Source organism: Colobus angolensis, unplaced genomic scaffold, assembly GCF_000951035.1.
Source record: "Colobus angolensis palliatus isolate OR3802 unplaced genomic scaffold, Cang.pa_1.0 Scaffold370, whole genome shotgun sequence".
Taxonomy (NCBI): domain Eukaryota; kingdom Metazoa; phylum Chordata; class Mammalia; order Primates; family Cercopithecidae; genus Colobus; species Colobus angolensis.
Window position 1 is genome coordinate 38,169 of NW_012117044.1, and position 23,392 is coordinate 61,560.

The 23,392-nt window shown below is 49.4% G+C and overlaps 1 protein-coding gene across 1 annotated transcript in view; it reads right to left on the reverse strand.

Moving 5' to 3' along the window:
- Window positions 1–13,424, reverse strand: part of RASSF4 (Ras association (RalGDS/AF-6) domain family member 4) — a 35,569-nt gene extending 22,145 nt beyond the window's left edge. The window contains exons 1-3 of the mRNA XM_011953783.1: window positions 13,401–13,424; window positions 2,503–2,588; window positions 915–990 (exon numbers count right to left, since the gene is read on the reverse strand). Of these exons, the coding sequence (XP_011809173.1) occupies window positions 915–990; window positions 2,503–2,564 (138 nt within the window). The 5' untranslated portion in view covers window positions 2,565–2,588; window positions 13,401–13,424. The remainder of the gene's footprint in view (window positions 1–914; window positions 991–2,502; window positions 2,589–13,400) is intronic.
- Window positions 13,425–23,392: the final 9,968 nt, after the last annotated feature.

Here is a 23,392-nt window from a genome sequence, read left to right on the forward strand (position 1 = left end):
CAAAAAACAGCCTTACCACGATAAGACTTGCCACTAGGCAGTACACATATGTTCAGTTAGACCAAGATAGGGCCATAAAGCCCAACCAAGATTCCCGCGTGAAACATCAAAGGATGTGAATGACCACAAGACTAGGGCTCCACTTGCCCTGCCCAGTGGGTGGTCACCCAAGCCTAGGCCCTGCAGAGTCCAGCCAGTGCCTGAGGGCTGTGTTTGGCATCAGACATGTATTTAGCCCACATGATGTTTCAAGATTTGGGAAATTCCTCATGAAATTCCAGATAATCTATCCTCTTTTGAAAAATCAGAAAGGGTCTGGCTGCACCAGGCCTACAATCCTGCACAGCAGGGATGGTTTGATCTGATGGGCAGCTGACTCTTTGAGTGGGGACCCACTCCCCACACCTGCGCTACCTGCCGTGAGCCTCTGAGCCTGTAAGCCCCTGTGTAGCCCCACACCCCACTTTACAAATGAACGCACTGGGGACCAGGGGTCACAGGTGAGACCATGCAGATACGTGGCAGAGCCGGCAGGGAACAGAGAGGGACCAACTCCTCTAGTCCGCTGAGTGGTGTGATGGGCGGAGGAAGGACCTGCTCTCAGCAGCAGTTCACCTGGACAAAGGTCTCAGGGGAATGGGGAAGGGGGAAGACCCCCAAGGTGATTTCTGCCACTAGGAACTCTGGAAGGGATGTGCTGACCCTCTGCAAGGAGATGACCTGGCTGCTGATAACCTGATCCCTGGCTTAGGGTCAGAGGTGAGTGATGAGAGTGACCATATAATTTATTGTCCAAACTGGGTCACTGCTGAGCGTGAAGGGAACGGTCTTCATCATTACCCTGAAACAACACGTGTCAGGCAGGGCCTCCCAGGGTACATGGTGACCTCTATGAACAAGAGCAACAGGCTCACCTCGCGGTGTCTCAGCTGGAAGCTCTTGCCCTCATGGTAGCAGTTGTAGGTTTTCAGCAGGCCTAAGAGCTCCGACCTAGAAAGGGAAAGACATACATGTACTTTGGGGTGTGGCAGGGCGTCAGCTTCTGGTCTTTGGCTTCCCTGGCCTCTTTTTCCTCATTTGTAACAGGAGTGTGACAGCACCCTTCTCACAGGCCAGGCATAACCAGAGGAGACCAGACTGTGCCATCGCGATGCACCCGGATGGTTTTGCGCTTGGCCCTGGTGGGAGGCATGGGGGTGGGGCTGAGGAGGAGGCGAGACTCACAGGACAGGCCTGCGTCTTGTCCAGGATGTCCAGGGTGCCAGCATTTTCACTATCACAGGTAAGGCCCTGGCAGCCTCCCTGTCCTCCACCTGTGTCACTTCCTCACAGTAAATGCCCTGGACTTGCTTGTGGCATTGTACAGCCTATTGCTTTCCCCATATCACTTCCTACAAGGCCTGCTGTTGCTGCCGTGGGCCACCCTGAGGGGTGCCTGCCTCTTCCCCACCCTGACTTTCCGAAGGCGCAGCAGAAGGTGATGGTCCTTTGAGTGAGGCCCTGAAGTCTGCAGTAAGTCACTTTCCCTCAATGCTGTCTCGCTTCCTGATGGGAAAGCCACAGCCCTGGCTAATGTTGGAGGGAGGGGAGGCCTGGACAGCTGCCTGAACCCAAGCTGGGCTCTGTGGGGCAGTGGGGCCAACAGACGTGGGATGTGAGCCACACTGGTAATTTCAATCTTCTAGTACATGTTAGGAGGTGATACGGTTTGGATCTGTGTCCCCACCCAACTCTCATGTGGAACTGTAATTCCCAGGGTTGGAGGCAGGGCCGGGTGGGAGGTGTTTGGATCATGGGAGCAGATCCCTCATGAGTGGCTTGGGCCGTCCCTGTGATGATGAGTGAGCTCTAGCTCTGAGTTCACACGAGATCTGGTCATTTAAAAGTGTGTGGCACCACCCTCCACTCCCTCTCTCTTGCTCCTGCTTTCGCCATGTGAAGTGCCTGCTCCCCATTCGCCTTCCACCATGGCTGGAGGCTCCCCGAGGCCTCCCTGGAAGCCGAGCAGATGCCAGCACCACACTTCCTTCCTGTAAAGCCTCCAGAACCGTGAGCCAACTAGACCTCTTTTCTTTATAAATTACCCAGCTTCAGGTATTTCTTTATAGCAACACAAGAATGGCCTAATACAGAAGGGAAAATGAAACAGGTGAAATTAGCATTAACAACACATTTTATTGAACTCAATATATCTAAATTACTATTTGTCAACATGCAATCAATGTAAAAGTTATAATGAGGCCTCATACACACTTATTTAGTATAAAGTGCCTGCCATCTGGAGCCTCTTTTCTATTGCCCATGCCTCCCAGCCATGGACATGTGTGGCTTGGGGATCCCCTATTGGACAGGCTCAAAAAGAAGCACCCCATCACTGTCTCCCAGGGCACCCCATCAGATATCTGAACAAGTGCTCAGAACCCCTCCACCTAAAGGCTGCCTAGGATGAGGGGAATGGCAAATGTGAAGGCTCCCCCACCCAACCTGCACATCAAGGCTTACTTCTGAATGGACTTGCTGTCGCTGATGGGCACGTGAGAACTCGGCAGACAGTCTTCCTTCATCTTCTCTTCCTCTTGTCTGCAGACCTAGAAATTACTTGTTGGGAAGACAAGGACGAACAGTTGAGCCAGAGGAGCGCTGGCCAGTGCAGCACCCAACACCTGCAGCCCTGGCACAGACACCGTCGGCCTTGGCATCACACTGCCTGGGCACAAGGTGGCTGCAGCTAAAAGGGTCTGGCCCAGACCCACATGGCCACATGTCAGCCAAGCTGCCCTTGGTTGGGCAAGGTCATGCTGAGCCAGTGACACTGGTCCTTTCAGCCGCCCACCTCAGAAGACTCTCCATAATCCCCAGGAATGCAGATCCGTCTCCTAAGCATTTTAGACCACATGCTCCCTTCCCTTGGCTGGGACAGCCTGACTGATGGATTCTGCCTTGGTTGCTCCTGCAATCCTCCAGAGCTACCCTGGGCCTCTCTCCTGCCTTCCCACTGAGCCAGGCAGTGGCCCATCACTGGCTCTCCTGGCAGTGGGTTAGTCGGCCTGTGTTCCCTATGTGCTGTAGACGGTTGGCATCTTCTCTGAGTTATCTCATCCAGTCCCTAGAACAATACTGTGAGGTGAGTATCACCATATTCCCATTTTACAGATGAGAAGACATACAGGGACAGGAGTTTAAGCACTTTGCCCAAGATTACCAGCAAGTAAGCAGCAAAGCCACTGTTCCAGCATTCAGACCCCTGATTCTGGTCTCTTAGCACCTTCTCTATATTGATCACGGGCAGTGACTTAAACCCCTAAACCTTCTTTTCCTCATCTATGCAACAAGGTAATTTCAAGCCCACAGGATCACTAGTGGATCCACACACACACTGTTCACACACACTGTTCTACACACATACTGTTCCCTCTTTCCACACACAACCTTGACTGGTTTGAGGAGCCGCTCCTGCCCTCCCCAGGTTTCTTTCACGGACGGTAAATCCACCAGAGCTTTCTCGATCCTGTTGGCATCTGCACAGCTTCCTGTTCCTCTCACTCCCCCATGTCAATGTGGCCTAGGACTCTTATCAAGGCCTCCTACATGCTGGGCGGGGAGGTAAAACTTCACACACACACACACACACACACACTTTCACACATACACTCATACACACACATACACAAAAATGCACACACGTACACAATCACATGCACACACACACACTCACGTGCACACAAAAACACACACATACACTCAACACATACACACATGCTCACACACACAAACACACCACACACATACACGCAAACACACACAATCTCATCCACCCACACACACACACACACACACTGCAGTGCTGACCTTGTCTCCACCTTCCATCTCCCAAGTTGCAGCACAGGGCTGGGGGTGTTAGGACACATTGGGAGGGGGCACAGCCTGGGGCCACACCACATCCTTCCCACAGCAGAGCTCCACTCATTCACAACTCCCCCACATCTGTTCACACAAACCCATCATGTCTTCCCGACCTGAGTGTGTTCTAATGCCACGGGGAGCGGGGAGCTCAAGCTCAGTTCCACCTGCTGTCGTATTTATTAATGTCCTCAGAGCCCGTTCCTGCAGAATGCCCATCCCCTCCGGCACTCATTCGGACAGGTCCAATTTGCTCTCTCCCTCCTTGCTTGACACCCACAAATGTGATGAGACTGCCCTCTGTGCTAGCATCAGGCCTGCGTGAGCCTGTGATGCCAGAGGCAGGGAAATACAGTTGACCTGGAGAAGGGGAAGGATTTGAGGGAGTGGCTTCCTGATCACCTCAGGATCATCCTATCCATACCTCCTCCCCTCTGCCTTGCTCCAGAGTGAGGCACCTCAGGGCCTGGAGAGATGTCAGGCCCCCAGCAGCAAGGCCTGGAGCCGGGGACTTCTTGCTGCATTTTTCTTGGCAAGCAACAGGGATTTCAAAATAAAGTTTCAGTTCCTCAGCACCTCCGCTTGCCTGTGGACAAAGTGATCTGCCCCCCTCTCTGGGTAGTTCCTCATATATTTGCAAGGCAGAAGCCTAGTGCAGCCCAGGGTGAGCCATGGGACTGGGTTTCTCAGCCCACACTACTTCTGTGGGTCTTCAGCATAACAAAATCTTGCTCTCAGCAAACTCATTACAGGAAGGGCTGGATTTACCCCCACATAACAGGTGGTGTTTTTCTCTCTTGCTTTCCTCTGTATCCAGCTTCCACCCCAACTACCTGCTCCATGCCCTGGGCTCACTGAATAGTTCATGGCTCCCCTAAGGGGCTCTATGCTTTTTCTTCCCTTGGGGCTTTTGTAGTGCTGTTCTCTGTTCAGAACCCAGAACTACTCCTTCCTCTGATGTTAGCTCCTCCTGGAAACCCTTGCCAGAAAAGCCCCAGTCCATGTCGGGGCAGCCCATCTCTGCCCCATCACCTCTTCCCATTTCCCCACTGGGCCTTGCAGAACCCAGCTCTTGTTTAGACTTCCCTCCCGAGAGAACAGGAGCACGGGGGCGGGGTGCTTTACCACTAGTTTCCAGCCCCAAGTATAAGCCTGGCACATCGCAGGAAGTCCATACGTGGTTGTTAAATTGCTGAATAAATACAAGAAGCTTCTAGACTCCCTCCAAGTCTACTCTTCCAGAGCTGTGCACATACAGCACGAATAAATAATATAAAAGTCTCCAATGGCCATGGAGGTGACTCCGCTGAGGGACACTCGTCACGGGGTCCATGGGGAATGGGGGGCACATTCCTTTTGCGACGTGGCAACTCTTTTGGCGTTTCATAAGAAGCCAGGAATCTGGATTCGTCCGGGCTATATTTCACTACTGAAAGGTGGATGGCTGGCAGAGGCATGCACTGTCCCTGGAATGCCCATGTGGTCGCTTACCACCCTGGCCCTCTGCAGCTGGCTGGGGCCATGGGCCTCATTCTGACCACTGAGCTGTGAACAATGTGTGGGTCCCTTCCAGGCCAGCAGCTTTATGCCAGTGCACAACCCTGCAGTTCTCCTGTCTCCACCATGATGGCCCAGAAAGCCACATGTTTCAACTGTGCAGCTACTCGATGGTCAGCTGGGTCCCTGAGTGACTGTGGACCAGGACCGTCTGCCAACCCACACTGGATATAGACTGAGAAAGAGAAATAAACCTCTGCCATGACAAGTCACTGGTGTATCAGGGATTTGTTACTGCAGCATAACCTAGACCAAGTCTCATGAAATACATAATCCAATTAAAACAACATATATTAAATGTAATATTTTATATTTAAATATATTTATAAATAAACCAAACACCTTTGTAAGACAGATACACCTAGTGGTGATACAGGAATAATACAGATGGTTGCAGGAGAATAGAAAATTCCAGGCAGCCATTTCACATGACCATCAAAAGGAAACTGTTGAAATAGGAGTTATAAGAAGCTAGGGGTCATAAGACTCTGAAAAATCAGAGCGTGGCCAAACTGGCTAAGACCAACTGAACCCAACATAGTGCTGGATTCGACCTAGGTTTCTCCGCACTATACACTCATTAACCAGGCAACTCTCTGGTATGCTAAGTCACACACCCAGGGCACCATGACAGTTCCAGAACACCAATATGTGACGTAAAAGGGTGGCACCACAGTTTCAAGAAAGTTCCACATTTTTCCAGGAATCTTCTTGGATATTCCACCCCTTGGTTAAAGAAACCCATCAAGGCAGCAGCTCCCAACTCCCTTGCACACTCTCCCTTCTTGAGTGTGTACTTTCACTATTTTCTGACTTGTATGAGAAGGAATTCAAGGAGTCAAGAGCCTGGACATCAGCTGGGGTCAAAGTCCCACCAGTGTTTGGGGACCCCTCCTAGTCCACTAGACAGTGAGGCTGCAGTTTGTGACTTCTGATTCACGACACGGCATGATTTACATTTACCTCCAGTCTCCTATAGCGTGTGGGGAAGAAGTTTATTTTGCCATACGTGGTAGGAATACTTAGAAGTAGAATTTCCCGTAAGTCAGGCAGTGGTTACTTATTCATAGAAGATGCTTCCTAAAGAGCTCTGGGGTGCTTAGTTGTATGCCTTCTCCTCTCTGGGCCTTAATTTTCCCATCTGTACAACAAGAATATTGACCTCCAATGGGTTTGAAATTTTCTTAACTGTGGAACTCTTTGCTCAAATAGAAAATGTATGCAAAACAGATTAAAGGGGATTGTGTGGTTAACAGTGAGATGGTGGCAGAGAGCCTCATCTCCTAGGACTCTGGGTAATACTACTTGAAAAGCATGAATCTCCCTTGCTGGCCTTTTCCCCTTCATGCCTGCTTATTTATAGGACACAATCATGGTTGAGTGTCTCCAGCCATGATTGAATGGTATCAGCTGGGGGCGGCTGCTCAGAGGAGACAAACCAGGAGGAAAGTAAAGAAGAGTCCTAGACTGCAGATGGCAAAGTGAAGGGGTAAAGGTGAAGATGGGCTTGTAGGGTGAACAGCTGGGCAGAGAATGGGGCATGGCATCCCAGAGGAGGGCAGGGGGGTCAGCAAACAAGGCTGAGGGAGGTGGCTCAGGGCCCACTGCAGCAAAGGGAGGCTCTTCCAGCTTGCTGGGCTGGGTCCTGAGCCTTACAGGGTAGGAACCTCGGCTCCACACAAAGACAATCTCTCCTTTGAGAGAGGCACACATTTCTGTGTCCTCCAGCACTCATTAGCTTCATGGCCCTAAGCAAGGGAAGGAGATGAAAATATTTTATCCCCAACATACATTTCTTTGACATATTCTTAAATGGCTGCCACTTGCCCATCCTGAAAAAAGTGGCTGGCAGAGTGTCTTCAGTGGGAAAATTTGCATCTGTAGAGAATCTCCATTAATGTAACCAGGCCCCCTCCCCTTTCCAGGTCTTTCCCCACATCCAGGAGAGATTGAGAATCTACACCTTTAAAAGTCTCTCTGAAGGAGGCTTCATCTACATAACAAAGCCACTTTCACTAGCCAAGCCTCTCCTCCTCCCATAGCCTGTTTCACCAGAATCTAAGCCTCTATTCTTTCTGTAACCTCAAAATGGTATATAAGTCTCTGTAACTCACTGGGAAACTGGACCATCATTCTGAAGGCTCCCATGCATGCACCTTAAGTAAATGTGTATGCCTTTTCTCCTATTAATCAATCTACCTCATGTCTGATTTTTAGTGAAACTTTAAGGGGCCAAGAGCCTATGGCTCCCACAAAAGTCACTTGGTCTCTCTGGTTCTCACACCCAACACTGCAAGAAGACCTGTTTTCCCTGAGCTCCAGGATCACTCACAGAATTCCACTGCAGAACTCAACACTGAGCTTGCGCCCTATCCTCTTTAACCAGACTTTCATTCATTTTGATGAATTTCATTCGTTTTGACATCACTGGGCGAGTCCTACAGGAAGCTGCATGAGTACATAAGGGGTGTCCAAAAGACAGCTGTGGCAGGAGCGAGCTACAAGGGGGAACACACACACACAACAGGAGAGGAAAGGGAGCCATGTCTCTATTTGGAGCATTTTCCTGGAACAGCCTTTTGCATTGAATCTCCAAGTGCACTAGGTGGGGCCTTTGAGGATCTCTGCCAGCGTATTTTCCAGTCTTATAAACAGCACAACCTTATCTTGAAACTAGATCCTAGGTAGAAGCCTAATACACAAATGGATTAAAGCGAGGCTGCATGGGTGGCAGCAGGAGTCAGGGGAGGATGGGCTGGGGCTGGCCTGCCACCCAGGCTCAGGCTCAAAACCACAGAGTGACAGATGCAGTTGGACAGGCCAAGTCGGCCAGTGGGCCCTCCCCTCCCCCCAGCCGTGCCATTCTGCTGGGAAAGTTCAGCCTTCTTTGTCTGGGCCTGCTCCCCTCCCCCAGGTCCCAGGACACAGCTCAGGCCTCCACGCCTGTTTCCCAGGCTGGAAGACACTCTGTCCCCAACCAGAGTGATCAACTGCAGCCAGGGCTCTCTGTAACCCAGAGGAGGCCCCCTGGGCGGCATGCCAGCCATGGCTACCTGTCCCAGTGAATAAGCAGTGAGTTGTTCTCCCTTTCCACTTCAGCAGCTGTTCTGCCAGCCGTGCAGACAGACAGCCTGCTGTCACTACTGAGGGACAAAGGCCGCCGAGGACTTTACAGCTGCTAGGCATGGGCCATCTTTCCTTTTTTGTGTTTGTGGGGACAGTTATTACAGAAGAAGATGACTGTGATTCTTCCAGTCACTCCCGGGGCCCAATTCCTACAGGCCGGTGGCAAAAGGAACAAAAGATGCCGAGTGAAGTGAGGCTTTCGTGACACGAAATCGAGTCCACTTGAAAGCCTTTTATTTTAAGACTGTGCTGCCTGCTTTCCATCTGACAATGACCCTTCTTACATAAAACATGGCCAACATAGATGTGGTGTCCTTGCTTGGCAAAAGGGAAAACATACGGGCATCCAAATTAAAATATTCTAAGCATGTCTGTGAAGGCTGAGAGCTTGGTTACCTCTGTTTTAAGATTTCCTGAAATTGTGATTTTTATTTGCTTATTTCAGCATGATTTAAATCAAATAGGTTATATAGAAAGTGACTTGGAAAGCAAAAGAAAGGAGGACAAGGGTGTGGGGCACAGCTGGGGGCCTGAGCTGCTCCTGGTGGAGGAGGACAGCAAGTGCAGGCCACAGAGCAGGTGCAGGCCATGCTGCCGGCATTCCAGGGGGACTAAGTTCCTGGCTGCAGTCCATGGCTACCACATTCAAATGCCAGCCACAATGGCAACAGGGCACAGAGGACAATGAACCTTTAAAAGGCCCCTCCCAGCACCTGTTAGCCAGCAAATGACAAGAGCCTGGCCGGGGAAGAAGTCGCAGCGTCTGCCAGCACCAGGTGCCTCTGAGGGGGTACCCTCAGCCAAGCATTTTTGTGGCGAGAGCCGGCTGTCTGGTTGTAGATGGCAGGCAGCGCCTCAGCAGCTGCCGCTCCCACCTCCTTCCACACTGCTATCCCCTCCTGCTGCCTAGTTCCAATCACCAGACCCCTCCTCTCCACTCCCACCACCATCCCTCTGACTCAATTCACTCCTCCCTGCCCCGGAAGATTCTGCACTGTCCGGGTAGAGACGGTGGAGACCAGGGGAGTCCAGAAGAGGCGGGCACAGAGCTCCTCTCCACCTCCACTCCCGACTTGCCCTGGGCTGACCACACAGGCCCGGCTCATCTTTACTCCCCGCTGTGGTCCTGGACTCTCACTGACAGGTCTCTCTGAGTCCAGTCCAGCATCCAGGCCTCCCTGATACAGTTCCCCTTCCTCTGAGAGCCCGGCCCTGAGCACCCATGTAGATCACAGACCAGCCTTCCCAGTGGGCAAGACTTCTGGCTTCTGCCCTTGTTTCAAGGCAAAGCAATTTGGGACAAGAAAATCATTTCCAGTCCTCCTGCTCCCCCTTACACCTTAAACATACAATCCCTGGCCCTGGAACCCCCTGAACCACTCCTCAACTTCCCCACCAATCAGGCTCACCTCCTGCCTATGGAAGAGAAGAGCTGGCCGGGTGCAGTGACTCATGCCTGTAATCCCAGCACTTTGGGAGGCCGAGGCAGGTGGATCACCTGAGGTTGGGAGTTCGAGACCAGCCTGACCAACATGGAGAAACCCCGTCTGAACTAAAAATATAAAAAATTAGCCTGGCGTGGTGGCACATGCCTATAATCCCAGCTACCATGGAGCCTGAGGCAGGAGAATCGCTTGAATCTGGGAGGCAGAGGTTGTGGTGAGCCGAGATCGTGCCATTGCACTCCAACCTGGGCAATAAGAGCGGGGGAAAAAAAAAAAAGAGAGAGAGAGAGAGAAGATCCACAGGAACAAAGATCTTCTTAGCTATAGTTTTCGGGCCAAACAGGTGCCCAAAATGGGCACTGGCCAATATCCCGATTGCCTGGGGCTGGGAGTGCAATGCAGAGGGGCAGACCCCTCTGGGTGCCTGCTGCTGCAGGGCTGCTCTGGAGGTTCTCTACGGCTGCCCTCACCTATGCTGTTCACTACCCCAGGCCTGTGTGCCACATGCCACTGCTGGAGACACAAGGGCCCTGTGAGACACAAGGGTCTCAGAATCTTTGGGGTCATAGAGTCCTTTGGAGTCTCTTGAAAGCTTAGTGCACTCTCCCCAGAAAATGCATGTATGTGCATGTTGCTGCAATCTGCATGCACATGCACACACACACACACAATTTGCATACTACTGCAGGGGGATGAGACAGTTCTTGTCCACGTGCTCCCAGATCCCCAGATCCCAGGTTTAGAGTCTCTGCCGAAACCTGTCACAGCAAGAAAGAGGAGGCAAAGGAGCATCGTAGAGCCTTGCATGTGAATTTTGCTGTGGCATTAACTTGGCCTGTGATCCTAGCGTGTTGTGCCATCTCTTGGGCCTCAGTTTAGCCAGAGCTGTTGTGGCAGCTGATATAGAGTCTTCAGGGCTCTTCCCAGCTCTGCAGCTATGGGGCTCAATGACATCCCACCCTTGCTTCCCAAGGTCAGGCGGGGCAAAGGGAGTGGGTTCTGGGCCTCTTCCTCCACAGTATATCCTAGGGAAGAAGGTGGGATAGCCAGAAAAGGAGACCCTGGGAACAAGTTTCTCTTTAACAAAAATAAAAAAACTGTAGAAGCTTTAGGAAGTGCAGCCACTTTCTATTTGATTTTCTTTATTTTAAAACAGTTTCCCCAAAGGTTCTCTGAGACAGAATAACCACCTGGCCTTTGCAAGGCTCTGGGTTGAAAGCTCTGCTCCGTGACTGCCTGGCTTTGTGACTTTAGGCAAGTCCAGTTCCCTCTCTGAACCTTGGGCACCTCATCAATTAAATAACTATAATTCTCGATGACTTCTGTGAAGACGAACGAGGAGACCTGTAAGATGGGCCTTGTGTGGGGCTCTCCCATAATGAAAAGAGGCTCCCATTACTATTCTTACTGACAGGGACTCTGGAGAGACAGTGGGGCCCCAGACATGGGAATGTGAGGCCTCCCTGCAGGAGTGGCCATGAGTGAGGAGAGAGTCTGAGTTGAACACTGAAACCAGGCCCCAGACCCCAGGGCCCAGGGCAGAGGGCTTTCTGGCAGCCCTCCTAGTTAGGGTCTCCCCCTTGAGGCTTTGCACTTCCAGAATCTGAACTCTGACACACACCCAAGTTTCGTTCATGTTCTTTGTTATCTGTCATAGTCCACTTGGTCCTGACCCAGGGGGACCCTGGACATTGATTCTGTTCTCGACCTCCAGGCCACCCACTGGAGCTTCATGGTGGAAATACAGCCCCATCTCCTGAGTTTCAGATAGACACTTTAATCTGTGGCATCAACATTTTTATTGTCAAATCACCAGCACTACACATAGAAAGAATTATGGCTAGAACTAACGACAACAGCCTTCACATACACTGGCAAAGTGCTGAAACAGCCCATGACAATTTCCGGGAGCATTTTTTTAAACCTGAGTTTAATGAGTTTCATCTCTTCTCTTCTCTCCTTTCTCTTTCTCCTCTGACCCTCTCCCTCCCTGTCTTCTCCCCTAACCTGCTGTCCTGGCAGCAGTAGCTAAGGAACCACACGGAGGAAGAGAAGGCAGGAAGGTCTACATTTACCTGTTACTTCACCAACTCATTTCTAACTTTTTTTTAAAAAAAATGGTTTTTGGCAACAAATCCTGATTGACACCTTAGTACTGTAGGCAGTTAAACTACAGCAAAGCCAGCGAGGGGCTCTTCTCTGAGTGCACAGCATAGCTTTGTAGTCTAACCTGCTTGGGTTCAAATTCCAGAAGCCCAGCCCTTATTTGCTGTGCGACCTTATTTAATTCCTCTGTGAAATGGGGCTCCTGAAGCTCTCCTTACTGTGTTTTAAGAAAGTGCTGGCCCTGGCCTGGGCACTGACTCTGGTGTGAGATGAGGCCTCCCTCCCTCCACCGTGCCAAGTTAATGAAAACACTGAGGCATCTTTTGGAAGTGGGAAGTGCAGGACGGGTCTGGAGTCAGGAGCCCAGAAGAGCAGGGCAGCAGGCAGGCTGAGCTTGGGAGACTAGGGGTGAAGAATAAGAGACCCAGCGGCACAGCAAGCCCTGGGTTCAAATCCTGGCTACATCACCAACTCATCCGGTAAAGGCGGACAATTTTGTAACTCTTTAAGCCTCAGTTTTCTCATCTGAAAACAGGATAACCAAAGTAGGACTCTCACTTGCTGTGAGGAGTAAGAGGCATATCGTGTTAAAGCACTTGGCCCTGAGCAAGGCAAGCCCTCTACAGACAGCGATTGTGAGACCCCTGCTGCTATTATTTAGGCGTTCGATTTCCATTAGTGAAATCGGAGTTGTGCCAGAGGCCTCTAGGCTCTCTCCCCGACTCTAGGATCAGTACTTCTAGGAAATTGGCTAAGGACAAGGCAAACAAAAAAGGTGTAGCCAGTGGCCGCACTCACCTGTCGTGCTCAGGTTGTAGCCCCTAAAGTGCTTAACAGAGGTGCCAGGCGCAGTGCCCACTCTCAGCAATGAGCCGGAGGCCTGCAATGCGCCAGGCTGGCAGGGGGAGGGACCCTGTGCGCTGCGGCCGAAGGGCACAAGTGCCCAGGCTTCAGCGTCCCTGCCTGGTGGCAGTCCTGGGTCGGAGGGGATGGTCCATGGACGCCCAAGCACGCTCCTGCTCGTTCGTCACTCACCGTTCAGTCATCGCGCAGTCCAGAAGCCACTGCATGTGTCGTGCCCTCGCTTGCACCGGAGCTGCCCCCGCAGCGCCTGCCGACCCCCGGCTTCATCTCCTCAGGACCCGGCCCGCCCAGTGCCTCGCCCCTCGACTCTCGCCCCGCCCGCTCCCCGCCTCTTGCCCTGCACGGCCAATGGTGCCGCCCCGGCTTCTCCGTCCCGCCCCGGGCACGCCCCTGGCTTCGCACCGGCCAATGGCACCGCCCCGTACGCCACGCCTCGCCCCGCCCGGGGAACACCGGTAGGGTCTGGGAATCGGGCGGTGCTGGAGGGGTTGCGGGGAAGGTTAGGGGCTTGTGACCTGCCAGGTGTCCCCAGGCCATTGCTCAGCGCGCGGCGCGTTCCTGAGTTCCCGAGTGCGCCCCGGGACGCGCAAGAGAAAGTCCGACTCAGCCCCGAGGGGTTCGGTGTGCGGGCGGCGGCCAGGGACTTTGCGGGGTAACGCGGACTCCTGGACTTCCAACAAAGGCCGCTGCGCAGGCGCTGCAATCGCTGCAGTCATTTGTCTGCATGCCTGGTGGGGCTTGGGGTCTGGGGAGGCTTATTAGTAAAGCCCGGAGCATTTGCTATTTATTGCTCTACGGGCACCTTTGTACAGCCTGGCTGTTTGCTTGGCATGGCCTCTTAGAACTTCTTATCGTTTAATAAATCCGATCTGGTGAATAAGAAGAAGTTAGTTTTTCTCTCCCAGTCACTGCCTCCTGGACGAAGGTTTGCCAGCAGAGAGGACAGAAAACCACAGGCCATTTGGGGAACTGGAAACAGTTCAGTGTTTCTGGGGCGTGGGGGTGGCAAGGCGGGGCATGGGGTTGATGGAAAACATTTGTAATTTCTGCTTTATCTCACCATTCCCAGCTCTGACCCCTGGACCTGTTCTCTCCCACCCATAACATAAATCATTTCAGTTTCATTCAACATGCGTTTCCTAATATTTTTAGGGTATCATGGCCATTTTAGAATCTGATATATATCTTCTAGAAAACGCAGGTGGCCACATGCACCAAAATCAGCCTGGAATTTGAGTCTCATGGGTCCCTGAACCCCGACTTAGTGGGACTTTGCTAATGCTTGTATGGCTGCTGTATGACTTACGTTGCAACCCCCACCTGCAAAAAGTGACAGGACTGAAGATACCCGGTTCAGGGGCCCTCTCATTTCTGCGTTTGCTTGAATTTTTGGAGAATGGCCCATCCTTTGACAGCTCTGAGGGTCCCTGTGGTTGATGACTTGTCATGACACATTTGCTGTTCCACAGCCCTCATCAAAGCTGAGACAAATAATTGGGTGCTTCCAAAGGTTTTTTAAAACGGTGGGTAAAATTCAATATAGCTGTCAACCTCTGAGCATGAGATCCTAAGAATTTAATCACTCCTGATAGGAGAAGTAAACATAGCACAGGGTGATATAACAGTTTCCCTGGGCTCTCCGGAGCTCGAGTGTGAATCATCTTTCTGACCTAGTTAATGCTGTTCACAGGGCCATGACTGGCTCTGAGTGAGGACTGGGTTTGGGACAGCAAGCCCATGTGTCCTGTGCACCTATTGCAGCTCAGACACTATGCTAGTGCTTTACATTGGAGATCCCATGCAATTCCCTCAGCACTCCTGGGCAGTTGGTATTACTCCTTGCATTTCTTTAAATTTCCATTTTTATTTTAGATTTAGGAGATACATGTGCAGGTTTGTTACAATTGTATATTGTGTGGTACTCAGGTTTGGGCTTCTATTGATCCTGTCACCCAGATAGTGAGCGTAGTACCCAGTAGGAAGTTTTTCACCCCTTGCCCCGCTGTCTCCCTTCCACTTTTGGAGTCCCCATTGTCTATTGTTTTTATCTTTATGTCTGGGTGAACCCGATATTTAGCTCTTGCTTGTAAGTGAGAGCATGTGGTGTTTGATTTTCTATTTCTGCATTAGTTGGCTTAGGATAATGGTGTCCAGCTGCATCCATGCTGCAGCAAAGGATACATTGTTATTTTCTTTTATGGCTGTGAGTGCTAGAATTTTACATCAGACACAAGTGTCCGTTGTCAGCATCCTCAGTTCCCTCAGAAGGAGGGTTCACCTTTTCTTTCAGGGTTCAATAGAACTGCGTGTGTTCTCCAGCTCACTTATGGTGGAGGCTGCCGATCCTGTCGGTTGCCAGCCAATATCCACTTCCTTCTTTGCAAAAAAGAAAGAGAGATAGGAAAGAAGGAAAAGGACAGAAAGGAAGGAAGGAAGGAAGGAAGGGAGGGAGGGAGGGAGGGAGAAAGGGAGGGAGGGAGGAAGGAAGGAAGGAGGGAGGGAATGGGGAAGAGAGGAAAGAGAGAAGGAGGGAGGGAGGGAGGGAAAGAGGGAAGGAAAGGAGAGAGAAAAACCAACTTGTCTGTAGCAGCAACATGCCAGCCCCTAGTTACGGCTCATGCCTACTTGTATTTTTCATACTCTACTTACAACCCAACAGTGGGTCATGAAATTAACTTAGTTGATGATGTGACTAGTACTTAAACAAATGCAAGGAAAAATATCAGTGTACAGCACAAGCAGTAAATATAAGTTGTGTTTTGTGGAACTTTTTGTTTGCATTCTTAGTGTGGGTTACAGTTAAAAAAAAAAAAAACAACTGTTTAAGTCTTGACAATCCTTTTCATAGTTTTTTTCAGTGAAGCTAGAGGTGACCATGAGACCTACTTCTGGACACAGAGACAGGGGAAAGTGTGCTGGTGGAGGAGAGATCTGAGGGATGGTGAAGGTAACTTTTGCTTTCCTGGTAGAAAGAACAGATGTCTCTCCTGCCTGCCTGTCTCAAATGAGTACATGATGTGTAATATCTGGAGCATTGGCAGCCACGTTGAGATCATAATGCAACAGGTCCACATGTTGAGGCTGGCAGAGCATAAAGATCAAAGGTGTCTGGATCCTTCTTAACATCATGGATCTTCTGCACCATCCCTGCGCTGCCTACTCCAGACTCCCTACCATGGAGAAAAATTAGCGCCTATTTCTTCAAGGCAGAGGTTGGTAAACCTTTTCTGTACAGTGCTGGATAGTAAATATTTTAGGCTTTGTGGGCTAAATGGTCCATGTCACAACTACTCACCACTATTGGGGTAGTTTGAAAGTAGCCATAGACAATATGCAAACCACAGGACGTGGTTGTGGTTCTCATAAAACTATTCTTAAAAATGGATGGCAGGGCTATATATATAGTGTGCCAACCCCTTTCTTAGATGATCTTGTCCCCTAATTGTCTCTCTGACCTCATCTCCTCCTACTGCCTCTCCTTCTTCCTGCTCTGATCACACTGTTTCTCACAGATACCCAGCCTGTTCCTGTCAGGGTCATGCCTTCCCATGGAGGACTCTTTCCCCAGATTTCCGCATGCTCCCTCCTTCCCCTCCTTCCCCTCCTTCAGGTCTTTAATCACAAATCACCTCCTTTTTAAGGCCTTCCCTGGGCCCTCTGTAAAATGCCCCTCCCTGACCCACGCGTACCACTCTGGTGTGCTGTATGTTCCAGCTCTTTATCATAAGCTCCTAGAGGAAGGGACACTATGCTTCCTTAAACACTGATTCTGTCTGAATTGTCACAGTGTTTAATCAATATTTGATATATGATTGATTTTTTTTTTCTTTTTGCCAGATTCAGGTAAGAAAACAGACTCAGGGAGGCCAAGATGCCCCTCAAAATGACACGTACAGATAGCGGTAGAGTCCAGGTTTGTGCCTGGTGGCCCCATGTGGTGGTGTCTGTACCACCCAGGAGTGAGGGAAAAACAACATCTACCTGTAAGGGAACATACTGGGTCTCAGGGGAGCCAAGGCCACACAGAAGTTCCTGCAAGACTTCTTGCTCCAGGGCGCCACCCAGTAAAGGAGGCCTTTGGGAGTCCATTAAGTGAGCAGGGCGTCCTGTTCATCGTGGGCAATTGCATTCTTTTTGGCCTTCCTACCTCAGAAAGACTTAGGAAATGCTGTTATTCTGCAAACAGTTCGGACTGGCTTGTAAGATCCATAAAAAGACAAATGGAAACACTCATGAGCCAATGTTTTTACGAAAGAGCCACAAAGGACAAATTTAGGTTTGATTTGCAAGTAGGGAAGCTCATAAGAACCTAAAAGCCTGATAAAGCCTACCGGGCCAGTCTGTCAGGCAGGCTGCTCTGTGTGGTTTTGGCTTGAGGCATCTTGGCACCAGGGCTCAGCTTCCAAAAGACCGAAAAATTACCTTCCTCCCTTTGGTGCTCCCAGGGTGAAAAGGCTGGGTACAATCACGTGTTGTTGAGATGTAATTTAGGTTTTTGAGGCCTGAAAAATAGGTTTATATATCTTGATGTAAATGATATTAATAATGAGAACCATTTTCAAGCCATTCTCTTAAGACAGTAAATGGGATTTTGAATTAATTTCTAATCGATCTGATTGATTCCTTAAGGTCTTTTATGGATGACTTTATGTGATTTTTTCCCATTCATTGTATCCAACATTGCATTAAAAACAAATGACTTCTACCTTTCTTTCCTTCCTTCCTTCCTTCCTTCCTTTCCTTCCTTCCTTCTTTCCTTCCTTCCTCTTTCTTTCCTTCTTCTTTCTTTCCTTCCTTTCCTTCCTTCCTTCTTTCCTTCCCTCCCTCCTTCCTTCCTTCTTTCCTTCCTTCCTCTTTCTTTCCTTCTTCTTTCTTTCCTTCTCTCCTTCTTTCTTTCTCTTTCTCTCTACCTCTCTTTCTCTTTCTCTCTCTCCTTCCTTCCTTCTTTCTATTTTCCTTTCCTTTCCTTTCCTTTCCTTTCCTTTCCTTTCCTTTCCTTTCCTTTCCTTTCCTTTCCTTCCTTTCTGTCTCTCTCTCTCTCTCTTCTTTTTTGGCAGGTCTTGCTTGCTCTGTCCCCTAGGCTGGAGTGCAGTGACAATCACAGCTCACTGCAACCTCAACCTCCTATGCTCCAGCGATCCTCCCATCTTAGCCTCCTGAGTAGCTGGGACTATAGCCATGTGTCACTACACCCAGCTAATTTTTAAGTTTTTTTTATAGAGATGAGGTCTCTCTATGTTGCCCAGCTGGTCTCTAACTCCTGGACTCAAATGATCCTCCTGCCTCGGCCTCCCAAAGTGCTGGGAATTCAGGCATGAGCCACGATGCCCCACCACAAATGACCTTTTCAATCAATTTTTCAAAAAGTCTGTGTGATTCCAAATGTGTATTCTTTAGAAAACAGTTGATGTTTGTGTGTGCTTGGCAGGAAGAGACCATGTACAGAACGTTTCTTGCTCTGTTTGCTTTGGTGAAATCCTTGAGCAATGAGGTCATCCCATTGCATGATCTTAATATACAGAAGACTTTGTATTTACCATCAATTTTCAGGTGAATTCTCAAAAAATCTGCATACCACTTATCTTTTCTTTCTACATGAAATAGTTTTGATTAACTCCATTTGTTAGCATATAAATAATAACTTTAGGTAAATATATTTTACTCTTCAACCCATACCAGAGGCAGACTAGAAATGATAATTTATTCTCCAAGTGCACATAAAGTTTAATGATATATGCTGCATAAGTGCGTCCTTGTTAAACACACACACACACAAATGCAAGATTTTATGTATTATTTTTCCATTATGATTATGCTTTAGAAAACCCTTTGCATCCTACCCTGCAGAACTAATAAGTGTGTGAGCACAGGGTTTCTTAGGAGGGAGGGAGCTTGTTTTAAAAGATAATATCCTTAAAAATTGCTGCTGAAACTTCCTTTTGGGGAAAAAATAAGTGTTTGGCTCAATCACTTTCTCTACTTGGTCTCTGAGAAAAGGGTGAGCTATCTGACATATGTCTGCTCCAAATACATCTATGAGGACAAGGACGGTCTGAAAGCCCACATGCAGAGAACATAACTAGGCCTGGATTTTTGATGAGCCAAAGCTTTTTCCCTTTATCCTCACCTCCCTATCTTCCGGCTACTGGAAATATCTATCTATCTATTACCTATCTATCTATCTATCTGTCTATCTATCTATCTAGATATAGATATAGATTTATCCAACAGAACAAGCTGGAAGGCTGGAGAAGGACATCTCTCCACCTTGCTAGGCTGCCCCTGCCTCCCCAGGACTGTGTCACCTCCCCACCCATCCACACTTCACCACCCTCCAACATTGCCTTGGGCTGTTCTCCTGTGGGGCCCAGACAGTGTGGGGCTGCTGGTAAGCTGATTGTTATTAATGGACGTTGTAACTGCTGTGAGTTGATAACATCTTAAAAAAAGACAAAAATAATTACGGTGATGCAAGACTCCTGAACAAACTGCATTTTCAATATAACTCTAATTTTAACAACATCAGAAAGCGACTTTATGTTGTTCAATATTTTGATCATTTAACAAACAGCAGCATTGTGAAAGGAAAGTAGGCACAAAACAGTTCAGTGTAGGAGGGTTTACAGAAGAACAGCGCTTCTCAAAGGAGAATGTCTTAAAAATGAATTTTCCTCCACAAAGAGCCCGATGTTGCAGCTTGGGCTCCAGAATTCCTATGAATAGTGAGATATGACTGAGATGCAAGGCTGTGAACTAGTAAGTGATCAGGACCTTCCCTCAAGCCAGGATGTGAAACAGCCAAAGGAAGTGGAGACCTCCCAGATGGAAAAGGAAAGGAACCTTGAGAGGGCACAGCACAGATGCACAAACAAGGGTGATCTGTCCAGCTCTGGGAATGCACGTTTTAAAACACACCATCCTCAGGGCATTCTGGGAAAATCCACCAGCCAGACAGTGTGGCTGCTTCTATGTCCTGGAGGGAAGCTCTGTCCTCTCTATCTCTTTCAAGTATGCAGCTTCCAAGGAATGTGAAACATTCCCCAAGGGGGAAGGGCCAAGCTGGCCCACAGCTAGCAGACTTGACCTGTTAACCCTGTGTTCAGTTGAGTTGACCTCACCTCCCAGCCTGCCATCAAAGCCACCTCTGTTAAGCCTCCCATTTGATGGGGGCTGCCCATGCCCAAGCTGCCTTCCCAGTCTTCCTAACTGTGAACTAAGGACTAGTGTTTAAGAAAGGATAGAGCCATATAATTGCAAATTGTCTTAAGTTTTGTCTCATTTGGAGATCATCTCTGGCTTTTCACCTTGAAAACTAATGCTCTCAAAATAATGAATAAGCTGTCGACCTTACAGCTGAGACAGAATTAGAATGATTAGTGGATTAATCAGGGTTATTCCAGAGAAACAGTGTATGTGTTTATATATATCTCCCATTGAGTTCAAAAAAGAGATGGGTGTAGCTAGCTAGGTTGCTCACTATATAGCTAGCTAGCTAGATTGTAAGGAATATTTGGCTCGTATAATTGTGGGGCTGCCAAGTTCAGAATCTGCCGGGCTGATCCCAGCAGGCTGGAGATTTAGGTTAGTTGATGTTGCAGTGTTGAGTCTGAAATCTGCAGGCCAGCAAGGTGGAAACTGAATCAGGGTTTCCATGTTGCAGTCTTGAGGCACAATCGCCTCTTTTTCAGGCACTTCAATCTTGGCTCTTAAAGCCTTTAGTTGATTGGATGAAGCCCATCCACATTACGAAGGGAAGTCTTCATTACTCAAAGTCTGCTGATTTATATGTATGTGTCATCTGAAAAAAGTACTTTCACAGTGACATCGAGACTGATGTTTGATCAAACACACAATAGGCTAATCAAGTGGACACCTAGAATTAACCATCACAACCAGTAAGTGTGGAGAGTTTGACCCACAGCTCATACTCATGTTTTATCAGGATAGACTCTGTGGAAGAGCATGGCCTGATGCCAGGGCATTCCGAGGCTCCTTAGCATGTAATGGTGCCTCTTTTTCCTGGGATTTCATCTACCTGTGCAACCTGTGGCAATTTTTGAGAAATTTTTGCTACTCCATTGGTCTAATGAATCAAACTTAGGGATTGGCAAACATCTTCGGTAAAGGTCCAAATAATGAATATTTTCTTATTTGCAGGTCGCACTATCTCTCTTGCAACTGCTCAAGCAAAAGCAACCATAGGAAATACGTAAGTGAATGAGTGTGGCTGTGTTCTAATAAAACCTTATTTACAAAAATAAGCAGAGGGCCCCATTTGGGCCACAGGTGAAGAAGAGTTTGTATGATATCTCCCTTTGGCAGGGATCTTTTCTCCCTGCCAAACATGGTGAAGGGGATGGATAAGTGACACCATGGACTGGGATACTTTTAGTTGTGAGGAATAAAAAACCCAGACAATGGGGATTTTATGCCCTCACATAATAAAAATCCCCAGCAATGGGTAGCTCCAGACTTAGTTCATTCAATGTCTCAAAGTCATCTCGAAGGACCCAAGTTCTTTCCACCTTTGCTCATTGCCATCTTCAGCATATTGGTTTAATTCTCCTTGATATTTGCAAATGATTTCTGTGCTTTCCCTCAGACACGCCCACATTCAGGGGAAGAAGAGGAAGAGTGTGTTCCAATGAGGCTCCTTTTTTTTTTTATTTTTTGAGACATGGTCTCACTCTGTTGCCCAGGCTGGAGTGAGTGGCATGATCACAACTCACTGCAGCCTTGACCTCCCAGGATCAGGTGATCCTCCCACCTCAGCCTCCTAAGTAGCTGGGATCACAGGTACACACCACCACACCTGGCTAATTTTTTGTGGAAATGGGGTCTCACTTTGTTGTCCAGGCTGGTTTCAAACTCCTGGGCTCAAGCATTCCTCCTGACTTGACCTCCCAAAGTGCTGGGTTTACAGGTGTGAGCCACGGTGCCCCACCTGGGGATCCTTTTAGTACTGAGGGAAGGAAACCTTTCCCAGAAGCTTCCCAGTCACCTTCCCTTTCTTCCCATTGGCCAGGGCTAGGGTGCAGGCACCTTGGGGAGCGTAGACCACTGTGACTGACCCAGGGCAGGACACGGTTGGCCAAGAGGAGGAAGGTACATGAGCCAGGACAATTCAAGCTCCATCAGAAGGTAGGGGGTCAATAGTGTCCCCTGGAAGAAGCCCTACAATGCCTGCCCCAACTCTGCAGAGTCCCAGCAGCTGAGGGGATCTATTCCAGGGGCAAGATCACGGCCTGCAATGTGTGAGCTAGGTCTCAAGAGGGAGAGAGGGAACAGGCTGGAGAGATGAAAGTCCAGGAGAGCAGCTCCTCTGGAGACCACCGTGCATGAGGAGTGAGGTTTGAGGCAGCTGGGAGAGGACCCAGAGATGGGGAGAGATAGAGGGACTATGGCCAGGAGCACAGGGGGCCACTCAGGCTAGAGAAATGGGAACTGAAAATGCTCTGGTGAAGGGGAGAGCAGCAGCTGGGCCTGAGGCCAGAAATGCCCCCACGGGCTGCTGGAGGTTTGGGGAGGTGGCAGTGAGCAGTGGGCTCAGGGCACAAGAGGCTTTTGGAGGCTGAGTGCTGGCGGACTCTGTTTGCCAGCCTTCTTTGTAAGTTCCAGGCATTGGAGCACAGCAAGCAAGAATAACAGGAGACCTGGGCCCTTAGAAGAAAACTGAGGAGCAGCCTGGATGTCCATGCTGTGTTCTTGAATATTAAGGTGACATTTTCTTGGCCACTTCTTACTTGCATGGTGTTGGGGAGACCCCGCTGAGGCTAGGATTCTTGTTCTGGTCTTGGAGGTGGCAGGAGTGGGGCCTGGTGGGAGAGCTTGGCACAGCTCCCAGGCTCTGCTGGGGCCCAGCTCCACTCAGGAACTATCAGCCACTCAGGGAAAACCCAAAGGGCACTAGGCCTCCAGCAGTGTGAGTAGCACAGTGTGGGCCATGCCAAGGGCAGGTAGAGCCCACTCCTTCTGGCACTGTATGTCTGGGTGCAGGTTGCTTAGTGCTCATATTGGAAATGGCCTCTGAGTAAAGGTTGCACAAAAGCGAGAATGAAGTCAGCAGCAGTCACAACCAAAGTGGGGAGTGGCTCTGTTTGCCTTCTCCACCTGAGCTAGTGATCCCCTTTCTTGTGCTTCCTTTATCCCCTGCATCAATCAGCCACTTTTTCCTCCTCTTCCTCTGCACTGCCACACCCCACCCTGAACACTTAGCATCCCAGGTGACTTAGCTGGAGGGAACCTGCTATGGAGTGAATTGTGTTCCCCTAAATTCATATGTAGAAGCTCTAATCCCCCGTGTGTTGGTGTTAGGAGGTAGGGCCTTTGCAGGGTGATTGGATCATTTGCATGGAACTCTTCTGCATAGGATTAGTGCTTCTGTAAGCAGAGAC